The sequence below is a fragment of the Cyanistes caeruleus genome, chromosome 1 (assembly GCF_971803275.1).
Source record: "Cyanistes caeruleus chromosome 1, bCyaCae1.hap1.1, whole genome shotgun sequence".
NCBI lineage: Eukaryota > Metazoa > Chordata > Aves > Passeriformes > Paridae > Cyanistes > Cyanistes caeruleus.
The window spans coordinates 48,998,386-49,021,445 of NC_141701.1; the positions used below are offsets into that span (position 1 = coordinate 48,998,386).

Sequence of the window (23,060 nt, forward strand, 5' to 3'; positions counted from 1 at the left end):
AGAACTTTACTGTGCAGGTAACTGTGCACTGAAACAAATTGTCCAGAGAGGTTGTGGAGTCTTCCCCAACGGAGACACTCAAGAGCCATCTGGGCACAATTCTTTGCTCTGGGATGATCCTGCTTGAGCAGAGATTTGACCAGTTGACCCACTGTGGTCCCTTCTGTGAAAAGTGAGGTTCACATTTTTTTTTTTTATAGAATTTAAAAGTTTAATAAAAAAAACAATCAGGAGATAAAAATAAAGTATACAGATACGGCCGGGTGTCTCTGCATTAAGCCAAGAGAGCACACCTTAGTAACAAAGGGTTGTCCCTTAAAAACAGAATCCTACTACATATCCATAAATTCTCACACGTATTCAGACATTCTTCCTAGGATTTTTGGTCTTCCTGTTTAGTTTTTCCTTGCCCTCTTTCCCAACATATCATTCTTCTAGACATCACTAGGTTTTATGTCCTTTGATAATGGGTGCCATAAAATTTTCCTTTGGAGGGCTTGGAGAACTGCTTGTCTTCATCTGGACAAGATAATCTTAGGATGCAGTGGGGTCTCTGACTATTTTCTTTTTTAGTCTCTGGGTTATATAAACAAAAAAGTAGTTTGTGTTTTAATACCATGTTATAGCCTAACATATGTATTACACCACTATTTCTAAGTTTCATCAATAACAGAAATAAAGGAAACTATATTAATACAACAAAATTTTCTAATCTTATACATATAACATTCATTATAATATTTGCGAAAAGCCAATAATACGATATGCGTTTATAACACTTCCAACCTGACCGTTTCTGAGTTTCTGTGATTATGTGAAACAACACTGTAGGGATCTGGTCTGGCCGCTTCGTTCTAAGGCAGAGGAAGTGGCACTTCACACCTCTGGTGTCCGTCCCTGGTCGCTCTCGGGCTGTGGCGAGAACGCGCCCGCCGGTCCCGCTCGCGCCTCGCAGCACGCGCTCCCACGGCCCAGCCCGCCTCTGCGCCTCCTGCGGCGACGATGCCGCTCTCGACCCCGATCCGCTCCTGCCCCACCCGCCGGCGGAAGTGGCGCGAGCCGGAGGGCGACAACTCGTTCCGAGGTCGCGGCGGCTAAGCGGCGTTTTAGCTTCTAGGCCCTCCTCACGCGTCTGCCCGGCGCCGCCCAACACCGGCCCGCATCGCCGGCAGCAGAGTCCCCGCCGCCGCCGCCGCCGCCCCCCCCCTTCTTTCCCTCCCTCCCACCCTCTTCTTCCGGGCCTCCACGGCGCCTCCTTCCTCGGCTTCCGGGCTGGCTCCGCCTTCTTCTTCCCCGGCCGGGACGTATTTTGCCGGGCGGGGGCGCCGGTGGGCCCGGTAGCAGGAGCCGTCGCTGCCGCCATCGCTGTGGGACGGTTTCTTGTCTCCTCAGCTCCCCAACATGGCAGCGGCGGCGGGAGGCGGCCGCGCACCTCGCAGGCCGGCGCTGCTGACCCCCCGCGGCAACGGGGACCGCACCGTGTTCGTCTTCGACCGGCGCCGGGAGCAGGCGGACCCGAACGAGAAAGTGCTCAGCTACAGCAAGGACAGCTACCGCGCTTTCCGCAGCGCCGTCTGCCAGGTACGCGGCAGGGCGGGCGGCGTCGGACGCGGTGGTGGCGCTGCTCCATGAGTGAGGGTCCGTCCCTGCGGTGGCTGCGGGGCGGGGCGGGGATGTCACAGCCTGCCCGGGGCCCGCCGCCCCCGCCGCCTGCCTCCGAACTTTGTTGCCGGGACAGGTGGGCGGCCATGGAGGAAAGACCGCGGCCGACCCGTTGGCGTCGCCTTTCTCCCGCAGCCCGAGAGGCCAGTGCCGGGCGGCAGCGGGAGCAGCCCCTGGCGGCGGGCGGGAAGGCAGCGGGCGCCCCCGAGCGCCCCCTCACGGGGAGCGGCGGCGGCGGGCGCAGTGCCTCGCTCCAGAGGGTGTCTGTAGGTGACGCGGTGGTTGGTGTTCGGTCACAGCGCCGGCTCGGGGGTCTCAGAGGTCTCTTCTGCCCTAAACGGTTCTGTGGCTCTGTTTGTGCTGTCCAGGGTGTAAGCGCCGTTTCCCGTCCGCAGCCGTGGCTGCCGTTTAAATACCGTGTCTGGCGGCGCCTTTGCCCTGTCCTTTCGGTTCTTTTTTCCTTGTCGTAACGCGAAACGAAACTTACTCCGTCTTCACAGCTCGGGGAGGTGGAGATTGTTTTCCGCGTACGGGCTGTTTCCTGTAGTTGGCTGGCGCTACCAGTAGGCATCGCCCGTTTCTGTCATGGTTTCGTTTTCTGAGCGAGTGATAAATGCCATAAATCTGCTGCAGGCTAGCTGCCTGCACGTTTTACCATGTGAAATGCGCAGGGAAATCACCTCTAAGCGTAAGTGTAATATCAAATCAAGACAAAAAATAAGTGAATTTTTTTTTTTGTGAATATTTGCTTAACAATGCCTAATAAATAAAATATAATCAAATTATTTGCAATCAGAGAAAGAATATTAGGAACTTCTGCAAGGTTGTATCACCAAAATTTCATTCTAATGAATGATCAATAGAGGTACTTCTGTTAATGATTAAATCAGTCCGTCTTGCACTAATTGTATTTTTGTATTTTAAGCCCTATGTTTGTTCAGCAATTTTAGCAATTCTGTATAACAAGAAACTAAAAATAGGTATATTTTAAACATGCTATGTGTATGCAAAGCAAGTTTATCCTTGATTTTTAAAGATGCTGTTGGAAGTACTGTAATATCTGTGTAAGATGCAGTAATGCTGTTTTTTCCAAAGCTGTCACTGTATTCAGACTTTACAGAAATTGTTACTGATGTTTTGGTGGGAAGAAGGATGCAGTTTGCATACCTTTGTGTACTTCCGTAAAGCTGTATGGTGTATCAGTTGGTTTGGAAAGCTGACTGGCTTGTAGGTTCCTGGTCATATTCACGTGTTGGCAACCCAGTCAGATAGTCTTTAGGATTAGTTATCCAGGTGCAATTGTTAGATGTGACCAAATATTTTTTGGTTTTGAAGAGTGGTTTCTAAATTCTTGTTCCTTTAACAAGTGGTGCCATACAAAGTATTTTGATAGGAGAAGCCAGCATGAAGCTAATGTTAAAATTTTGGCTGATAGCTGCACTGAGTATTTGTCATTGTGATTTTAGAGAGGGTGGTTTATGATGGTCTTGTGGAAGTGACTGTCTTGACTCAGACTAAGTCTAGTAATGATAGCATACTCTTTGTAGAAATTCTTGGGTCCCAAGCTTCTTTCTGCTTGCTAAAAGTTGCAAATCTTGAAAAGATGTCTGAGTTAAAGCATTGTTCTGGACAAATATGCTTGTGACTTCTGTAGAGATCTTGTGTCATGCAGTTTGTCTCTTCTTTTTCTCTGTTTTTCCATCAAAATTGTGATAAAACTTTAAGAAACCTCAAAAACCTATTCTATTACTGGATCTTGTGATACATAGCAATGTTCTAAGTGTTTCTGTTAAACTCTCAGTTCACTTCTTAATGACTTCTATTGATTACTTTTTGTAAATATTTAGAAGTGTAAATATTAAGAAGTATATCTTTTAAGTATGATAGAGGAAAAGGACCTTCAAGTTCTGCAAATGTTATCCTCTGTTGTTTGTTCTTTAGATGGAGGTGATGCTGTCAATAAAGGATGGCTGGAAAAGATTTTAGAATGTTAGTGTTTATTGCTAGTTTTTGTCTGTAGATAGTCTCTAAAAACCATTTGACCAGAAGATCTGGGCTCCTGTGTATTCCTGTATTACCGTAATAGATAAAGTTTTGCTTGAACTCCAAGAAATGCTTAGAAATAATTTCTATCTTTTTTTTTTAAAAAAAAGCTACTTTTCTAGAGACTTTTGGATTCCTCTTTCTATTGGTGTCCAAAGATGTTATATCTAAGTTTGTGTTCAGACATTAGGGAAGCTCATTGGGATTATGATTAGAGATGACTGTTATCATACTTGCCCTGCTATAGTGCTTAGTCCTAGATCTTCACTAAGAGATCCTCAGCAAGTTGTCTTCATGTCGAGAATTGTCCTAACAGTGGATTGGAAGAGTTTATTTGATTAGCATTCTTATGAGTCATATACAGCTGTTCTCATTTACTTCCGGCAAGGTCTCCACTTAATCTTTTTTTATTTTAGTTTTTGTATTTGCTACTTTTATTAATTACCTTAATATTACATGGCTGTATGAATAATTGACTGAGATGATACAAAAACAGTTAATTCAGAGATGAAAAAACAGTTCTTGGCTTGAAAATCTGTGATTTGAGAAGGAAATAGTTTCCCTTAAATGCATACTATGACTTCGTCCATTTGTTGATGTAAGACGTTTTTCTTTATTTGGACGGATAATTCTTCATTAAGTGGAATAGCTAACTGATAAATGCCTATCTTTCAGATGGTAATTCGGTAAATAGTATGGGATATTCATTTATTCACATGCAAAATTACAGAAGTCTAAGGCTTCTCAGTGTTTGGATGTGGCTCTTAGCTTCATATTTTCAGATTCCTGGACAGGTTTTTGCAAGGGAGCTGCTGGATCAATTTGAAATACTGAGAAAGCTATATTGCTTTTTGCCATGTTAGGTAGCTAAGTAAATAACTATGAAGGATAGCATTGAAAATGGCATTATCAGATTTCTTTAACTGATTCAGTTCAGGTTCCCCATTAGAGGTTTGCATTGGCAATACAGTTCTAGTAGTTAGAAAAAATGCTTCTTGGCAATGGAAGATGGCTCCATGGATGTTATATCTCTGTTATCCTTTGGCTGCATCACCAAGCTCTGAGTCCATTTATTCTCATCATTCTCATGCATTGTCTGCTTGGATTGGTTATGGTAGGAGGATACAGAATTTTAAGGGTACAGAAGTTGCATATTGTGTGTTGGAAAGATTTGAATTCCAAGGAGTTAAATATCTTTTCTAGAGATATTGGTAATTTTGGTTTCACTGTTCTACCTTTATCATGTTGAAAAGTGTTCCATTCCTTCAGTTTTAAGTCACCACCAGAAGTTCTTATTTTATGGTAATAGACTGACAGACCAGAGGAAGCAGAAAGGACTGTCCGTACAGTATGTTATTTCTCCTTCACTTACCACCTCAAGCCTATTCATGTGACTGCAAACCGTGGTGGTACACACACAAAGTTAAATACTTGCTCGTTGAACACCTTTTCCAAGGCAGATAGTAAATCCAGAGGCAAAATCTATGTTGACTTCATGCTGAGTGTCTCAGTAGTCACTGAAGCATAGTTAGCTCAGTAGCCAGGTTGGTCTTGCTGTGCCTGTGCAGATCAAGTAGCAGTAAAAGTTTTGAGCTTTTGTGCTGATATGTGAAAGAGAAAAGAAACAGAGGCTTGTCTGAAGGAGTGTAAACTGCTAAGGCCATCTGCGGAGTTTTCTGTGATTTGAGGGGTTGTGTTTTGTTTTGAGGTTTGTGGGGTTTTTTTAGGTAATAAAGAAAACCTATGACTGAAGCTAGTACATAAACTGAACCTTGTTTCTTGATTCAGATTTAAAGGTTGAAGATACCGCAGTTCATTCACACTTTCATGTGTCATACCTGTAAAGTGCTCTGCTAAAAGCTTCTTGGGCATGTGACCATGTCTCAAACTCCTTTAGTATTATATTAATCTCATGTCATAAACACCTACCAGCAAATTGAGGGCTGATAATAATACTAACTTTATTTATCATGAAGCATAGACAATGCTCCGGTTTCTAACTGATCCTCCAGTTTATAAAGAAGGCATTTCTCTTGTCTGTACAGACAGCTTTTCTGTTTCTGTATCATTCCACAGGTTTAAGGACTGATACCCTGCTGTGTGCAAAACAGGCTCAACTCAGGTTTTTTGTTTTTCTTTATTTAACTTAGTGCCTGTTAACACAAACTTCTGATGATTGAGTGGGGGGAAATAAATCACTTAGAGAAATGCCTTTCCTTTTTCTAAAATTTCCCTTTTCCAAACTCAGCTTCTGTCATACACCATTCTTTCCCCATTCCTAGTCTAATAGATCCTTGTTCTCCCAATGCACATCACATAATAAATCCCAGTTCCTTTGGATAGGCAAGAGGTGGTGTGAGATGTCAGGGCATGTACAGGGCTATATACTCCTGCTCTTACTGTTTTTATACCTGCTATGATGAATTTGCCATAGGTCACAGCTCCATGGGAGTAGGAGGACAGAGAGGGGAAATTCTGTGCCCTGACATGGGTCCTCCATGGAACTCAGCACCTTTGGGACCATACCTTCTCTGATGTGGAGAATGTCCTTTCAGTTTTTCGATGTCCCTGACAATGTCTCCTGATGCATCTCCTCTCTTGGTTTTCATCTGTCTCTTCTATCTCCTTCCTTATAAGTTTGAGCAGAAGCACCATGTGCCCTTCTAGTGGAAATTTGGGTGAGGAGTGAGTGTTTCCATGGATTTGAGAGCTATCTGGAACTGGCTGTGGCTGTCTCAATCTCAGTTGATTGTCTCTTCTCAAACTCGTCACCCCTGCAGCTCTCCAGTGTCAAAGCCCTGCATGCTTCCAAGTGTGGTTTAGCAATTAATTTGGTTTTCAGTCAACAGCTGTGGTTGTTTTCCTAGAACATTAAAAATTTGGTTTGTTGACATAATCTATACTTTTCAGGCTTTAGGTGTCATTTTTCTATTCTCTATACACATAACTGTTCATCTTTTTACCATTTTAACTCTTGAATATGCATGTAGCAGTAATATGTAACCAACAGTTTAGGGATCCTTGCCTTTTCACATGTCTGCCTTTTCTAGCTTGTGGATTTATTTGAAGCTTGTCTCTTTTTTTTCCCCAACATCTTTTCTTTCATATACAAAAAGATAGAAGCTTTCCACTTAGTTGTTCGAACACAATAACCTCCAAACATGCTTTCACTGTGAATGTGCAGAGGCATTTCTGAGCACACTGGTTGTACTCTTGGAGATTTTGATGACATGACAAGCTTCATCATGGTTGTGTGTCTAGATTATCATAGAATAACTCAGATTTATCATATGAATGTGCTTCTGGGTTGTCTCATGAATCTCATTAATCTTGACAAATGGGGTTGTATGCATCTTCAGTAGTTATTTGGAAAAGGGCATGGTGCTGGGCTGAAAAAGACATGGCAGTGAAACCTGAACTTCTTACCAACAAAAGGTATCATGATATCTCTTACATGCACAAATCTTACTGAGAAATTAAACATTTGACCAAACATTGTCAGAACTGAATGAAAATCACCAGCTGTATAAATAAATTGTCTTAGTAGGTTCACTTTAATTTAGGAGTGACCAACTGCTTCTCATTCTGGAAATCACATCCACATACCGGCGCAGCTGTGCAGCCCCATCGCTGCTACCTGGCATAGTGGGAAGAGACAGGGACTAGGATAACCAAGAATGTAGGACAGAGGGAGGGAGGAAGTAAAAGAAGTAGAGGTGCAGCATTCAAACTGAGTAATCCCCAAAGTTTACAGAGGATATAGCCTGTTAAACTATGGCATGGACAAGAAAGAACAGTTACCGGCAGTTCAGACTGCCACACTTGATCTGTGCACTTCCCTAGTAGCTTGTGAAGTGGAAAGGACCTGCTGCCAGTCAACACAGAAGTGCTGGGTTCACACAGGAAATGAAAGCATAGCCTGCCAGGCTGTTTGGGTTGGTTTAGTTGAGGCTCCCCTGTGTGGTATGGGGGAGAGGACCAGAAGGATGAGGCTGTCCCTGCTCCAGTAGCAGGCTGTTGTCTTGTATGTGCACTAGCTGATTCTAACTTCTTGCTGTCTTAAAGTAAATACTGCACTCTTCATAAGGGTTTGAGAACAGAAGAGCCTTTGGGAGATTGAGAAAATAGGGAAGCTGTAATTATAGCTGGAGGGAAGGATGCTTACGTGTGCTTTCAAATGTAAAACTCTGCAGTTACTCTGTATTAACCACTGACCTCAAATGGCACAGTTAGGATGTTAGCTTTCTAAAGTCCATGTATTTTAATGCTTACTTTTCTTGCTTTGAGCAGTTTTGTAGTTTTTCCTGCACTGATTTGCTATGTGGAAATTTGTATAATGTGAGGGGTAAAATTGATCTGAATGTAGAAGTTAAAAACGTATCACTCCAGGTTCTTAAGTCTGAATATCAGTCTCTGTGTCATCTGCATTTTTTCAGTTGCACCAAGTGCTATGAGAAATGCAACAGTTTTTCTAATTTTGCTGATGGATAATAACTGTAACTTTAATGTGGTCACAGGGAGAATGTAATTGAAATATGGAAAATAGGCTCCTAATGAAACCATTAGTAGTGTTAAAAAATATTTTCATGAATCTGAGTAATAAGGATGAAAAGAGGGATGTGGGAAATCCTGAGGACAAGCTGCTGCAGGAGAATGCTAGAGCTTCCTTCAGGGAGGAATCTGGCTAGAAGTGCATAAAACACCTGTCTGAATTGTTATGCAAGACTGAGTGTGTTGATGGAATTTGATGAGACCAAAGTTGACTTTTACTTGAGTTTCAAAGACCTGGAAAGGCAGGAGAAGATACAGATATTGATTTTATTATTTTGAGAAAGAAATTGGTGTTGGACATCAAGGTGCAAAAATGAGGGTAAAAGTAGAAGCATTGAAATGCATATAGAAAACAGGATTTATTTTGTCTAAAGCTACAGTAAACACATTCAAAAGAAGGCATCAAAGTGGCAAAGATTGCTTAGATTCAGAAGAATAAACTAAAGTGTTTTAACAGTAAAAATCATTCTTTCAATCAGTAAGATCATTCTTTCTGAAAGAAATCTTTACTATTTTTTTAGGTGTATAATTGAAGAGCAAAAACTTTAATATCCAACATTAAGAAATATTAGGTTGGTTTGGTGTCTCAAGAGTGTAGTTAAATATGGGACACCCTCTAGATCATAGCTATTGCTGTTGTGGTTTCACAGTCAGAAGTAGAGCTGTTCAGTCTTGCTCCTCTGTCCTCAAGGGGATTATCAGTGAGGCAGTTCTTCCTCCTTAAAATCCCTATTGCTCATTAGAGCATATTTTTATTTTATGCAGGTAAAAAATCAAACCACCCTAGGATGGACAGATTGGGCTAAATTGAGAAATCAAGTTGATCCTAAATTCAGCTGTGTTCTGAGAGATTATGTGATTACTCATCAGTGTCTTGTGACAAAGTAAATAGACTGCATTTTTTTGTTTTAATGTTTCTGAATAGTTTTTGGACTACTTAGTTATTGTAACTAAATAATCTTCAATTTTTGTAGGCATTTGGCATACCCTCTGATGAAACCTTTGTTATCACCACAACAAATAGGAAGGAAATTACAGAAGATAACTTCAGTAAGTATCTTAGATGACAAAATAATTACAGATATTTCTTTTTCTGATCATAAAGGTCACATGATAATTGTTTTTGCTTTATGACATGCAATTATTAACTGAAAGTACAAATCCTGTAATAGTTTGCCGGAAACGGTTAAAAATTACTTTCACAAACACATTTTTGATGAGTTAGTATGATGACAGTTATACTAAGTATCTTTCAGCACAAATTCTGTAAATTACAGGAAAAAATTATATGTACATAGCTGTCACCTGAGAAAACTTGCATTATTAGGCTTGGAAATGTGAAAAGATATTAATTGAAATGTTGTTGTTATGTGCTGAACAGACAACGCTTAGGAAAATACAGAGGTTACCTGTGGCTAAACCCATAGTTGTTTTGAGAGCAGAAGTTGCCTGATGCAGTGTTCTTCAATGTACTTTGTATTTCGTCTTCAATGCAGGTGCACTTGTTCATGAGGGAGTTACTTTATATCTGCTACAGTCAGTTGATCAAATGTTGCTTTTGGCAACCAAGGAACGAATCGACTTTCTGCCCCACTATGATACACTTGTCAAAAGTGGTATGTACGAGTACTACGCCAGCGAGGGCCAAAATCCTTTGCGTAAGTACATGCAAAAGTAATCTTGTGTAAATGATGTTTATATGAATATAATGTGGTTATGAGCAATTCAACTTATAATTATAGCTGCTAAAAAAAATGGTCTTAACTGTAAAAGAAAAATTAACTACGTCTTTCATACAAATTTTTCTTTTAAAAAATTTTAAAAGTAGCCACCTAAGAATTCAGATTTATAGAGGTACATTTCAAATACTTGTTCAAGAAGTTTGGGTATTTTGGAACTCAAATAACTTCAGCCTGAATAATCTTGTGCATGTCATTCAGACAGGTCAGCATTTGTCTTATCAGGTTTTTATCTCCTGTACTAAACTGTGGACTTTGTGTTTAAGTTTAATGAACGGTTTTTGTGTGGGTTACTATAGAATTTTGTGTGCCCTCCCAACTGGGGTGCTACAGGGCTTAACTTGCCAACAAGAGCAAGTATTTCTTTAAAAAGATGCTGCTTTAATTAGTTTTTATCTAAGTGGTCCATGAAATAAGTAACTAGCATTTTGTCATGTTTTACTTAGTAAAGTACTTTCTGTTTATGGCTTCTCTGAAAATTCTGTCTGTGGCTGTGATTACCTTCTAAGTACTATGTACTCTTAGGTAAAGCAGGTTCAAAATTGCACAGAAAAAAAATGCCAAAAAAAATCAAGACTGAAGCATGGTATCATTCCCGTTGTTTTAAAACAATATCAAAAATGTCTATAAATAGCAGCTGTATTTTTAAGGACCAGGTTTTCCCCTTTCCTCTTTGTGCACATCATTTGTTCTATGCCCCAGCAAAGGCACTTTTTTGGTTTTGGTTTGGTGGTACTGTGCTCAAAGTGCAGTAGTAGTTGAGTCAGTGGTACATATATCCCTGTGCATAGGAATTGCTGTGTAAAGCCACACAGAGTGTTCTGTGGAGATTTGTGCTTTGTTCTTGCCAGCAGACATTAGTGGACTGGTTCCTCTTCAGCACAGAGAAACTGACTGGAAAGGCCAAGCTGGGCCAGGTCTGTAGTGACCACACCCTGTTGTAATTCGATTAAATAGACATAGTGTTAAGTATTGTAAGGGCTCTAAACCGTAGGAAAGGACCTTTCAGTTGTTTAAGGGTGTGGTGGATCAGACACCGGGAACCACCCTTGGGAATAAAGGAGTAGAAGAGTGCTTGCGATTATTTAAATGACTCTTTAGAACACAAGAACTATTGATTTCTGTGTGGAAGAAATCAGGCATGGAAAACAAAAGACTAGCATGGCTAAGTAAAGACCTTCTGGTCAAACTAAAACACAAGAGGAAATTGTTTATATGGTGGAAGCAGGGGCATGAATACTGAGAATAATATAGGGATATTCCATGGGAATGTACAGATGAGATCAGGAACACTGAAAGCACAGCTGGAGCAAATTTGGCAAGGGATGTGAGGATGAATAATAAGGGTTTCTACAGATACGTTAGAAAAGGATGACAAAAGAAGTTGCACTCTAAATAAATGAAATGCAAGGTGCAGGGGTCTAGTGGCAGGTGATAGAGAAGACTGAAGTACTAAACAAATTTTTGCCTAAGTTTTCACTGGCAGCAAATTGCAGTTTTGAGCCTGTGTAAGTGTAATGCAGCTGTTGCTTCCTATATACAACATCTCTAAGGGCAATGCCTAACCAGTTTCGAGCGTTAATGAAAGACCATTGTTCTTTGATATGGGTTTTATGGATCACATAACTAATGCTCAACTACTTTTTACAATGAAGAAAGCTGCAAAAAAATGCATTGTTTTTATACTTCAATAACAGTTTGAGGGAAAACGCCAAATGCTTCAGTGTTGCTGTGTTACTCTAATACTCAAGGGTTTTCTTTCACATATCTGAAGTGTGTGGCCAGTGTAACTCGCACTGAAGCGTTCTGAAGAGCTGCAAATGGTATGAAATAAGGTTTCCGTTTTAGAGAGGCTGAATGGAAATGTCTGTTCACTCACTAAGGCTGGCCAGCCAGATTGAATTAATCTGAACTTGATATAATTTTCAGATTAAATGCAAATTTCCAGGAAACTTAAATAGTTTTACGTTAATAAGGCTTTAATAAGGGCTCCAAACATTAATGGTTAGAAACAACACATTTGTGCAAATGGTTTACTTGACTATTTCTGCTGTGTATTGCTATGGATCTGAGAGAACTTTGCTTGTGTTTATCATTCGCTGAAATCCTTCAACCATTTCTACAGTTTTATTTGTTTTTATAAACAATTAACATTGTAGTTTTAAATGTTTCATAAAATTTCAAAGTTTCTTCAGTTAATTCATTCTTCCCTCAATATTTTAACAAGTCAAAGTGTGTTTTTTACATACTTTTGACTCTCCTATGAATCACAAAACTTAATTCCTAGTTATGAAAGGGACAAATCTGCCTTTTGGTGAGGAAACAGTTAATTTATCATTGTTCTTTCCAATAATTGTGTTCTTACCATTAAGAAATGTGAGACATTCAGGGATGAAACAAATCAAATAAACAAATAAAATACATGTACAAAAGCTATTTTATTTTTTAAACAACGTGTTATGTGATTTTGATTGTTCTGACAGGGCTTAGGTCTTGCCTGTGTTTAGGTAATGGGTTATCCTAAGTGCTTGAAAGAAACTGCTATAAGTGGGTGTCTGTTTTTCTTCAATTTCTTTAGCGTTTGCCCTTGCTGAATTGATTGACAATTCTCTGTCAGCTACATCTCAAAATACTGGTATTCGGAGTATACAGATAAAATTGGTAAGATAGAAAAACTTTTAATTTTTTCAGATATAGTTTGCATTATCCTTTTTCTTTTCCTGTTGCTCCTTGTTAAATTGTGCTATTTGTTTGTCTTTCCCCAAACAGTTGTTTGATGATTCCCAAGGAAAACCAGCTGTTGCTGTGATTGATAATGGAAGTGGAATGACTTCTAAGCAGCTTAACAACTGGGCTGTATATAGATTGTCAAAGTTTACAAGACAAGGTGACTTTGAAAGGTTAGCAAGTTATAAGTATTTCCACAACAATTAGTAAGGTCTGCAAAGGTCCACAAAATATGCTTTTAAGACATAGCTTTATACCAACACTTAGCTAAATCCTGTCATTTTATGATTACATAAATAGACCCATACTTATTTCTAAGTAGGAAATAGAGAAACTTCATAACATGAAACTGCTCTTCTGTTATTGTGACATACTTTTTTTGTTCTTGGGACCTTTTCTAAACTGTCTTTTGCTTGCCTGCATAGAGTTAGGGGCATGCTGTGTCCTACAGAGGGTTTTTGTACTGTGTTCATCTGTTACCTGAAAACCTTTCAGTAGTGCATAAAATGATGTATTCAATATATATTAAGCTACTGGAATAACAGATAAACAGATATACAGTTTTAATTCAAGTTTTCTTTTATTTAATCTTAATCCTGTATAATGTATAACAAATTATACCTGAAGATGTCTAGTTTTTGATGCAGGCTACGTAAAATAAATGCTTTGCATTTAAAGAAGAAAGTGGAGGTTTTATGGTGGGTTTTGCTACTTATATGAATTAACTTCATAGGTTTGAATCTGTCCTCAAGAGATGTTCCACCTGCACAACTAGGCTTAATCCTGGTGTATAAAATTCACAGGATTAGTTGCATACAGTTTTGAGCTTCAGTCACATTTTAAATGTGACTTAAGCCTAGAATTGTAAATGTGAAGATGAGGATTACAGTCTCAGTCATACCTAATTTGTCATATGAACAGGTAGTGTAATGGGGCTGTAGGAAGTGATAATATGACTGGGGGAAGTTTTTTTGCTTTGAAAGCATCTCCAAATAGAAAGTCAATGTTTAAATAAAGTCCAGTTTAAACATCTGGAGATAAGTGCATAAAAAGTGATTCTGGGTCATTTGTAAAAAAAACTTTTTGAATTAGCTGTAGGTGAGTTTAGTAACAGGAATGCATAGTATTCCTAAAATGCAGGTATCAGCTGTGGTTTACTACCACTTAATGGGAGCATAGGTGTAAATTATAGCAGGATACCATCTGTGCCTTATTTTCATTTGGGACTGTTGTGATTTAAAAATAAATGTTTGTCCTAAACTAGATGAGACTGTTCAAGGTGACTTAAAAGACATGGAATTTCACTACTGATAGTATATGACAGCTCTCCAAGTCTGCATTTAGTAGTTGGTTGGCATTATTTCCTGCTTTGACTTAGTTTTATGAAAGGATGCTGTCAGAAAGATCAGGCTTCCTTTGTAAGCCATTTTCATTTGAATAAGATGTGGTTTGCAAGACGGGACAGAAATGTTTTATGACTTAGGAAAATACTTACTCTATCATCATCCTTTTAAAAAGAGTACATCAAGAATTTCAGGCACATATATTTTAATGTTACAGTTTTAAAAGGTATAAAGTGAAGGATTGTTAAAGAAAATGCCAGGAGGAAGAACTTAATATAAGCTTTAGATCAGAAGTATCTTTGGCGTTTTTTAATTACTTCTATGTTGAAAAAAATTATTAAAGACACTTCTATTCTCAGTGATCATTCAGGATACGTACGTCCTTTGCCAGTGCCTCGTAGTTTAAATAGTGATATCTCATATTTTGGAGTTGGAGGCAAGCAAGCAGTGTTCTTCGTGGGACAGTCTGCCAGAGTAAGTCAGTATCAGACTTTAATTTTATTTCGGAACATTTTGGACACAATCAGATGACTAACTTTTAATCACGGCATTAAAGCATTTTATGATGTTAATTTTAAGTCTTATTTTGATTTTAAATGCTGTTTCTTTAATTAAATCAGATGATAAGCAAACCTGCAACATCTCAGGATGTTCATGAACTTGTCCTTTCTAAAGAGGATTTTGAAAAGAAGGAGAAAAACAAAGAAGCAATATATACTGGATTCATTCAAAACAGAAAGGTAAATAGCCTTAAGACTCTTGCATTTGTAATTGAAAGCCTTTCCCAGGTTAATATGATTTAACTGTGTAATATTCTTGTAATACTTACCTAGAGATACATTCATCTTTTTGAATCATTTGCACCCTGGAGTGTAAAAGGGAGTAACCAAGAACTAGAAGACACTGTATCATAATGCCTTATTTTTATGCCATGCCTTTTCTTCTTTTCAGTTAAGGTTAAATAACAGAAATGCTTTACAGTTTTACATGTCAGGTTAAGAAAAATATTTTAAAATACTTTTCTAAGCATAGCAAATTTTTTTGTTGCATATGAAACAAAAATGAATTTTCCTTGAAGCAGTAAGGAATAAATTAGGGAACCAAATTGTACTTGTTTAGAAATATGTAAGACTAATCTGTGTGTGGGAGAAAGGTCCAGCCAGACCAATGAAACCCATTGGTTTTACAGATATTCATTAATTTAGTAAAATAAATGAACTGTTTAGCTGAAAACTGAACTCAACAGTCCTGATGCTTTTCATGAAGAAAAATAGTCTAAGTTAAAAAAGCTGTAAGATAAGGAAGAAGAATGAAAAGAACTGTTCTTTGGACATTTTCGGGCAAAGATGTATCTAAGGGTACAGATGGGAAGAAAAATGGGTGGTGTGTATGACAAGGTAGTCAGATTTTGAGCCTGTATCTGGTGGGTTATATAAGTGTTCTTGGCTTTTTGTATGGATGAGAAAGGAACAAGGAGGTAAATAAGGTTTTTATCATGTCAATCTTGGATCAGAGAGTTGCAACAGAAAATGAATTGCCAGAGTTTTGTTTTTATTCTCTGTACAATATTGTTAAGAAGGTAGACTCATAAAAATAGAAACTGAAAATAAAAGCAGACAAAACCAGCTTTATTGTAAAGGGTACAAATGCTTTTCCTCCGTTTGATATTAAAGAGAAAGGGTGGATGATATAAAGTAGAAGACAAACTAGCAGGCATAAGCTGGAGGAAGTAGCTGAAAGAGATGTATAGATACTACTAAAGAGTTCAAGAAGGTGGTGCAATCAACTGTTTGAAAAACTGTGGTAACAATACAAAATTAAACTGACACAGTTAAAAATGCAAGTTGTATTAGAGTTAAAAGATAACTTATAACTATCCAAGAGGGAAGAAATGATGTGAAAAACTCAAGGAATAGAAGTGAAGTGTGAAGATAATAGAGAAATAACTCTTTAGGATATTTTTACAAATCATTGAAATACCTATGCCAGTTCATTATATTGGTGTGAAATAAAATGTGTGAATTCATCTTGTTAATGACTTGAAAATGTCTGCACTGCACATACATCAGCAAGCGAATACTGTAGCAGAAGTAGAAGTTGTAAATGGATTACTAGTATGAGAAGAATAATTGAACATTTAAGCCATTCAAATGGTAAAGTTACTTTTGCCAAGAAATCAAAATGTAATTAATGTGAAACAAAAGAGAGTCTAGAGCAAGGCCATAGCACTGGAGAGAAGTGGCATTAATGGTATCTCTGCTGTTATCTTTCCATGATGGATAATAGGCACCTGTCTCCACTGCAGTCGTATCTCAGGACTGTTTAATATTTCAAAGAAGTAAATAGTAATTTTGGAGATGAAATAGATGCTAGGAATTTAGGGGAAGGTGCCATGGTAATTTGTCATCTGTAGTGGGAAAGCAACCAGAGAATGTGGGAGTGAAATTTTGGAGGTTCTTTCACTCTGTAAATTTCTTCTATGCTGTACAGTCATCAGTGCGCAGCTTCTGGGTTTGTCAGATCACTACTTGATATTGCATCTGGAATTGAGAATTCACCTTTTTTTCTTTTACAGCAAAAGTGTGTTTCTTCTGCTTGAGTTTCTGTTATACAAAGCAGCCTATCTCTTTAAAAGCCAATAACTTTTTTTGGCTTTGTTTTCTTAAAGAGGAAAATGTCTTGCACACTTAATGCTTCCACTTGATGGATGAGAACATGGATATCACATAGTGCTACATTAAGCTTGATTAAATGCATTTCTAGACTGCACACTTCAAGTGCTGTGATGAAAGTGAGTTGAAAATGAACCGGATCAGTGATGTCACGTTCTCAGCTTTTTAACTTTAATTTGGAAACTTTTATTTTAAGCTTTAATCCTTTGTGATACTTAGCATCATGTGTTCTGTATTACTTTTCTGTTATGTCTTTTAATCCCTTTCAAGTTGATGGGAATTCAGAAATTCAGTTTACATCCCTGCTCTTATTATTTTACTCTTTTTGTAGCCATCTGATTCTACTCACATCACAAGTGATGATGAAAGATTTCTTCATAATCTAATATTAGAAGAAAGGGATAAAGAGAGTTTCACAGCAGTTGTCATTACAGGTGTACAACCAGATCACATGCAGTACTTGAAAAACTACTTTCACCTTTGGACAAGGCAGCTGGCGTAAGTTGGTGATTTAAAATATTTGATTTAAAAGTGGGCTACTAACCAAGATAATTATGAACTGATTCCTTTTTGTACTTTGACATTTTCCTTCTTCCTCTTAAGGCTGTTGATACTACAATTAGTCTCCCTATTCTAACCAATTTTACAGGAACTAACACAATTGAATGCTCCCCCCACAACCAGAGATGTGACTTGATGATTTATACATAGTTATCCACTGTAATTTTTAGTACCCTACTCAACTTAATGATGTATTACTAATGTAGTAAGTTGTTCATCTAATTACTAATAACTTAATTATTAGCTGTGCTCCTAACCTCGGTATATAGCTTTGTATTTATAGTTATAGGGGATCTTTTGGTTGGTTGACTTTTTTAAACAACCATAAAAGGAAGTACTGCTGCTTCATCCCAGTTTAAGAAGTATATATGACATGGTCTGCTATGTACTGTAATAACATCATCAGTGGGCCTGCAGAGCCTGGAGGTACCTGTGATAGCTGTGAATAGTTTGGCCTTACCTGTTAAAATGATGGATCATCCATCTGTACGTGTAAACTGAAATACGAAGTCGTAGACCAATTTTGAAATCTGGCAAACTATAGAAATTTGTTTTCAAACTATGATTTTATTTTTGTGATACCTGTAATCTGATAATAATATATATACTTTAGAAAGGATTAATATAAGAATTAAATAATATTTTAGTATGTGAAATATCATTCAGTGTTGCACATAAAGCCTTGTTGCTGAAACCATTTTTTATCTTATGAAAATATAGACTAAATTTGTATGCAGAGAGTAACTTAGGTCCCTCATTAGCTTCCAGGTGCTTGTCAAGTGAACACTCACATTTAAGTGTGTGTCAGTTCTTTCCAGCTATCTCTTGAACTGAAAGAGCTGCTTGAGATCTAACCAGGTGCAATTATTGAAATATATGCCCTGTAACTGTTACAGTAAAATAAATCATTTAGCCTTCCAGTGCTACAGAGTCCTGTGTCACTCCTTCAGCTGTAATGGCCCTTTTCCCCTCAAACACCTCCCCATTCCCCTCTGCCATGCATTTTACCACATGTGCATGATATCAGTTTCATTTCGCTTTAATGTGCTGCAGCACAGCCCTCATCATTTTGGATGGTTTGGAGTGGAGATGGACGTCTAAAATAACAACGTCTTAAGGCCAGGAGACTGTCTTTTGAAGTCTGGAAGAAATGCAGACAAAATTCTGAGCAATTTGGACATACTGTAAAGTTCTGAGCAATGTGAGATCATGAGGAGCTTTTTTCTGGAAACCAAGATTTCTCTTTGGGGAACATTTAGTGCAATGGATGTCAGAAGCAAAGCAGTTAAAAATTTGAACGTGCGTTTGACTTCTGTCATGCATTCAGTCCCCTTGACTAGTACAATCCCATTTTTCTACAAACCATCCCCCAGAGGTTTAAGGAATTCAGTCTTTGAAGTTGGAAGATCTAACTAGCTTGCTGAAAAGTTGAAGTAAATGGAGTTAAGTTCCTCAGTTTTCTCAAATTGCATATCTCTGTGAAATTATTTAACTGATCTCACCGTGTGGATTTTTGAAGTTTCTTAAATGAGGAAAAATGCCAGTTAGAAAGCAATGTTTACAACGGAAAAGTTGCTTCTATTGTGCAGATCACATCCATGACTCCTACCAATATTCATATTTTGGTAAATAATGTAAAGATAGTGATTGTTACATGTTTCTGTTACCATGAGATGATTGATGTAAAACTGGTATCAGAGACAAAGTGTGGAAAGATTTGTGGTCCTAGGTCGTTCTGATTTCCAGAGTGCAGAACAATTTACGGTAGTTGTTATCTTTTGATGTTAAGGATCTGTAGCCATGTAACAGTTGTATTTTTTTGTTTTCAATTATTTTACTCAAAAATTGGTCCTAATGTGACTGTGGATGACAGAGTACCAGATGTATGTTGTCAAGGAGTTGATTTATAACAGTGCAACAAACCAATTGTATTTTAATAAAAACACAGGCTTATTTAGATTTTTTTAAAATTATAATGTACAATTTTTTTAATTTAACTTGCTGGTTTTTTGGTTTGTTTTTTTTCTGAAATGTGTTTCAGACATATCTATCACTATTATATCCATGGACCAAAAGGAAATGAAGCTAATACCGTAACAAAAGAAATAAGCCCTTTCAACAACATCGACATTCAGGTAAGAGATTTTACACATGTTAATCAAAAGTCCTCTTTGATTGCACTTTATTTCATATTGTGCCCATTTCTCTGTAAACATGCTTTTTAAAATACAGCATTCAAGATGTGTATGTAGTTTAATTTTTTGAAGTAACTCTATTTAGCATTGCAGTGTAGGAATTAATTTATTTGCTAACAGTCACTTGTCAAAGTCCTTGTTACTGTAAGTCTTTTGATATAAGGAAACTCAACTTGTTTTCCTCTTTTTCCAGATTTCAATGTTTGAAAAGGGAAAAGTACCAAAGATTGTCAATCTGAGGGAGATCAAAGATGACATGCAGACATTGTATATAAATACTGCAGCAGATAGTTTTGAATTTAAGGCGCATGTTGAAGAAGAAGGCATAGTCGAAGGCATCATCCGTTACCATCCCTTCTTGTATGATAAAGAAACGTACCCTGATGACCCATGTTTTCCATCAAGTAAGTGAAAAGTTTTGCTGCTTGATGGTCCTATCGTAGACAGTTCTACTACTCTAAATATTTTAATGAAATAACTAGAACAATTTTAAGTTGAAGTGCAAATTATTACGTTATTTAGGCTGTGTCAGGACAGAAAAGTTCTCATTCTTTTGGATTAGCAGATCCTGTGAATAAATTGGCTGTTGTGGTAACTCATTCCTGTAAATCTGATCTTTGGCATAACACTGTCTGATTTCAAATTATAAACTCTTATGGAATGTAGTCCAGTTGAAACTTTGCACTTCCCTGATTGTGTCTTTGCTCCAACAAAGTAATAAAATATGACCAGTTAGATTCAAGAGATTCTAATATCGAAATACTGCAAAGGACAACATTTAGTCTGCAGTCTTTAATTTAAAATCTGTTTTATTAAATTGTGGTGAGTTTTCAAATTATAGGGGTTTTAAAATACTTTATGCTGGTTTGTTTGTTTTGGGTTTTTTTTGACAAAATAAATCTTAAATTAATTGGGACAAGATTTTATTATACTAGAAGAACATCAGCTGAAAGTATGGAAAAAGTAACACACAAATTTGAAATTACCAAATTTTGTAGATTTGGCAATATTTAACTTCTGTTTAGAATTTTTCTTTACCTTTCTCAGTTTTTCTGCTTGGTATTCTAAAACAGGAAAAAAACACTGATGTTGTATGTAATGAGCTTGATATAATGTGCATTGCTACTGTGCTGAGCTTAATAACAATACTTCTTCATTAAGACTGCTATGGGTCTTGATATTATATTAGTTTTTAAAGGAAATATATTCAAGGATACTTATCTTTTTTTTAATCAAGGATTAAATGATGATGATGATGACGACTGTTTTATAGTAGAAAAAGGTGCCAGAGGAAAAAGGCCTATTTTTGAATGTTTTTGGAATGGAAGATTAATACCATATACAACTGTGGAAGAGTAAGTGGTAGTCTGCTTGTACAGTCTCTTTCTGTAATGTAAACCTCTCTTTTTCAAAAAGGCTTTTAATGACTTTCTTCTTTTAAGTTTTGACTGGTGTGCTCCTCCAAAGAAAAGAGGATTGGCACCAATTGAATGCTACAACAGAATTTCTGGTGCGTTGTTTACCAATGATAAGTTCCAGGTCAGCACAAACAAACTCACTTTCATGGATCTGGAGCTGAAGCTAAAGGATAAGAACACCCTGTTCACGAGAATCTTCAATGGACAGGTAGTTATTGCATTCTGTTAAGTGTTTCTTCTTGGTGAAGTTCAATGCATGTGATACAGAAACTTTTGCTCACTGGTTATTTGTTCGTGTCTCTCTGGTTTAGTGAATAGTGAATCTTTAAATTTGAAAAATTAAGACTCAGTATTTTTCTTTTTATTTTCTTAACCAACTACTTTATTTAGTTGTTAGATGAAAGCTTTTGTGGAAAGACCCTCTTCCTAGAGGAATATGGCTGCTGGGGGAAGCACTTTTTTTTCACTTGAAGTGTAACTTTCCTAGAATTTTTAATGTTTTCAAGCTGAAGAATCCTTTTTTTTCTTTCTGTCTCTTTTTCTTTTCCTTCTGTTTGTTCTTTTGTTCTTTTTTTTTTTTGTGCATGTGTTTTTTGCTTTTGGCTCTTTTATTTGTTTTGTAAGTATCTTTGTACTCTTAAAATTTTTCAGTCCTCTGATGTGGTCAGATTCAAATTTTATAATACATCGTTAGTATTTCCTTATTTTGTAATCTCATTATAGGAGCAGCGAATGAAAATTGACAGAGAATTTGCTCTGTGGCTCAAAGACTGTCATGAAAAATATGACAAACAGATAAAATTCACAGTCTTTAAAGGAATAACTGTACGTTCTGATATATCATCCAAAAGAATGCAGAGCCCTTGGACAATGTATGCTGCAATAGAGTGGGATGGAAAAACTTACAAAACTGGACAGCTGGTAAGTTAGTTGAACCCTATAAAAGGCAGATACTGTGGATTTGATGCGGGAGTAATGTATTATTGGTGTCTTCTGCTTATAGGTGAAAACTATTAAGACTCATCCAATATTCTATGGAAGCATTGAGAAATTTTACTTGTATGGGGACCACGATGGGGATATATTTGCCACTGGGGGAGAGGTTCAAATTGCTTTGGTAAGAACAAATACGGAAAGTATTCACACAGCTAGTGTGGATATTAAATCTTTAAACATAATCTCTTGTCCAACTTAGTTAAATTCTCTTTAAATAACAGTTGAAAATTACATAATTTTTTACAATCAGCAGTCTAGAAATGCTCAACTTTAATTTTAATGTAAATATATTAAAATTATTATTCATTATGAACAGTCTGATTTATTAAAATTTGCATATGAAATAAAGTTAGCATCACTAGTATGTTACAAATATCCATTTGTAATCCTTGTGATTTCAGCAAATTTGTGGTTTCACCAAGTAGTATTAATTAGCATATTGCATTATGTCTGTGTTTACTTGTCTAGTCCCTAGATTTGGAGGTCTTTCTTGTCTGACCTAATATAAAGTCTGGCCATTTATAACTGCACTGAATTATTATTCCAGGAACCACAGGCATTGTATGCTGAAACAAAAATTATTCCAATCTCAAAACTTGACAGAACAGTGTCTGACAAAGTTGTTAAAAAATACATAGAGGATGAAATGGCAAGGTAAGCACTAAGATATAATTATATAATTGTGGAGTTTCTAATTAAACTTTTTGCATTTAATCAGGAATCAAACAAAGTTCTAATTAATTCCCAAATGGGAAAGCAGTCAGCTATTTCAGTAAAAACAAAAAGAAAATATAAACCAAGAAGAAATAGCTTGGGATTGTTTTTTCTTTCCCTACTGCAAAGATTGCTTCATGTCTATTTAATAAAAATAAATTTCCCTTTATTTTAACTTACTGAAAAAATGTTCACTTTTTTTTTTTTTAATTAGACTTCCTGACAAATTATCAGTAACATGGCCTGAAGGAGATGAGTTGTTACCAAATGAAACAAGATTTGCTGGTACACCAATAGGTATATTTTTTCTTCCAAATACTAAAACATTAAAGGCTAATTTATAAATACATTGTGCACCCTTGTTAAAAAGACAAGCATACAGAAATCTCTGATCACTTTTAATCCACAACATATTTTAAAAGTCTGTCATTTTTCATTT

General features: G+C 37.2%; 2 protein-coding genes across 6 annotated transcripts in view; one reads left to right on the forward strand and one right to left on the reverse strand.

Annotated features, from left to right (window-relative positions):
* The window catches only part of METTL4 (methyltransferase 4, N6-adenosine), a 46,801-nt gene extending 45,750 nt beyond the window's left edge, over positions 1 to 1,051 (reverse strand). The window contains exon 1 of one of the 2 annotated variants that reach the window (XM_086891188.1): positions 792 to 1,051. The gene's annotated coding sequence lies outside the window, so the exon portion shown is untranslated. The remainder of the gene's footprint in view (positions 1 to 791) is intronic. The other variant, XM_086891196.1, reaches the window with a different exon arrangement.
* The window catches only part of SMCHD1 (structural maintenance of chromosomes flexible hinge domain containing 1), a 65,396-nt gene continuing 43,257 nt past the window's right edge, over positions 922 to 23,060 (forward strand). The window contains exons 1-17 of one of the 4 annotated variants that reach the window (XM_086891090.1): positions 922 to 1,084; positions 1,393 to 1,581; positions 9,231 to 9,306; positions 9,753 to 9,914; positions 12,574 to 12,656; positions 12,765 to 12,895; positions 14,425 to 14,539; positions 14,686 to 14,805; positions 17,069 to 17,235; positions 19,340 to 19,433; positions 19,687 to 19,897; positions 20,731 to 20,848; positions 20,936 to 21,119; positions 21,635 to 21,832; positions 21,915 to 22,028; positions 22,455 to 22,561; positions 22,836 to 22,918. In XM_086891090.1, coding sequence (XP_086747216.1) covers positions 1,402 to 1,581; positions 9,231 to 9,306; positions 9,753 to 9,914; positions 12,574 to 12,656; positions 12,765 to 12,895; positions 14,425 to 14,539; positions 14,686 to 14,805; positions 17,069 to 17,235; positions 19,340 to 19,433; positions 19,687 to 19,897; positions 20,731 to 20,848; positions 20,936 to 21,119; positions 21,635 to 21,832; positions 21,915 to 22,028; positions 22,455 to 22,561; positions 22,836 to 22,918 — 2,143 coding nt within the window. In that variant the 5' untranslated portion in view covers positions 922 to 1,084; positions 1,393 to 1,401. Of the gene's footprint in view, positions 1,085 to 1,392; positions 1,582 to 1,868; positions 2,351 to 9,021; positions 9,141 to 9,230; positions 9,307 to 9,752; positions 9,915 to 12,573; positions 12,657 to 12,764; positions 12,896 to 14,424; positions 14,540 to 14,685; positions 14,806 to 17,068; positions 17,236 to 19,339; positions 19,434 to 19,686; positions 19,898 to 20,730; positions 20,849 to 20,935; positions 21,120 to 21,634; positions 21,833 to 21,914; positions 22,029 to 22,454; positions 22,562 to 22,835; positions 22,919 to 23,060 lie in introns of those variants that run through there. The other 3 variants (XM_086891115.1, XM_086891109.1, XM_023919935.2) reach the window with 3 other exon arrangements.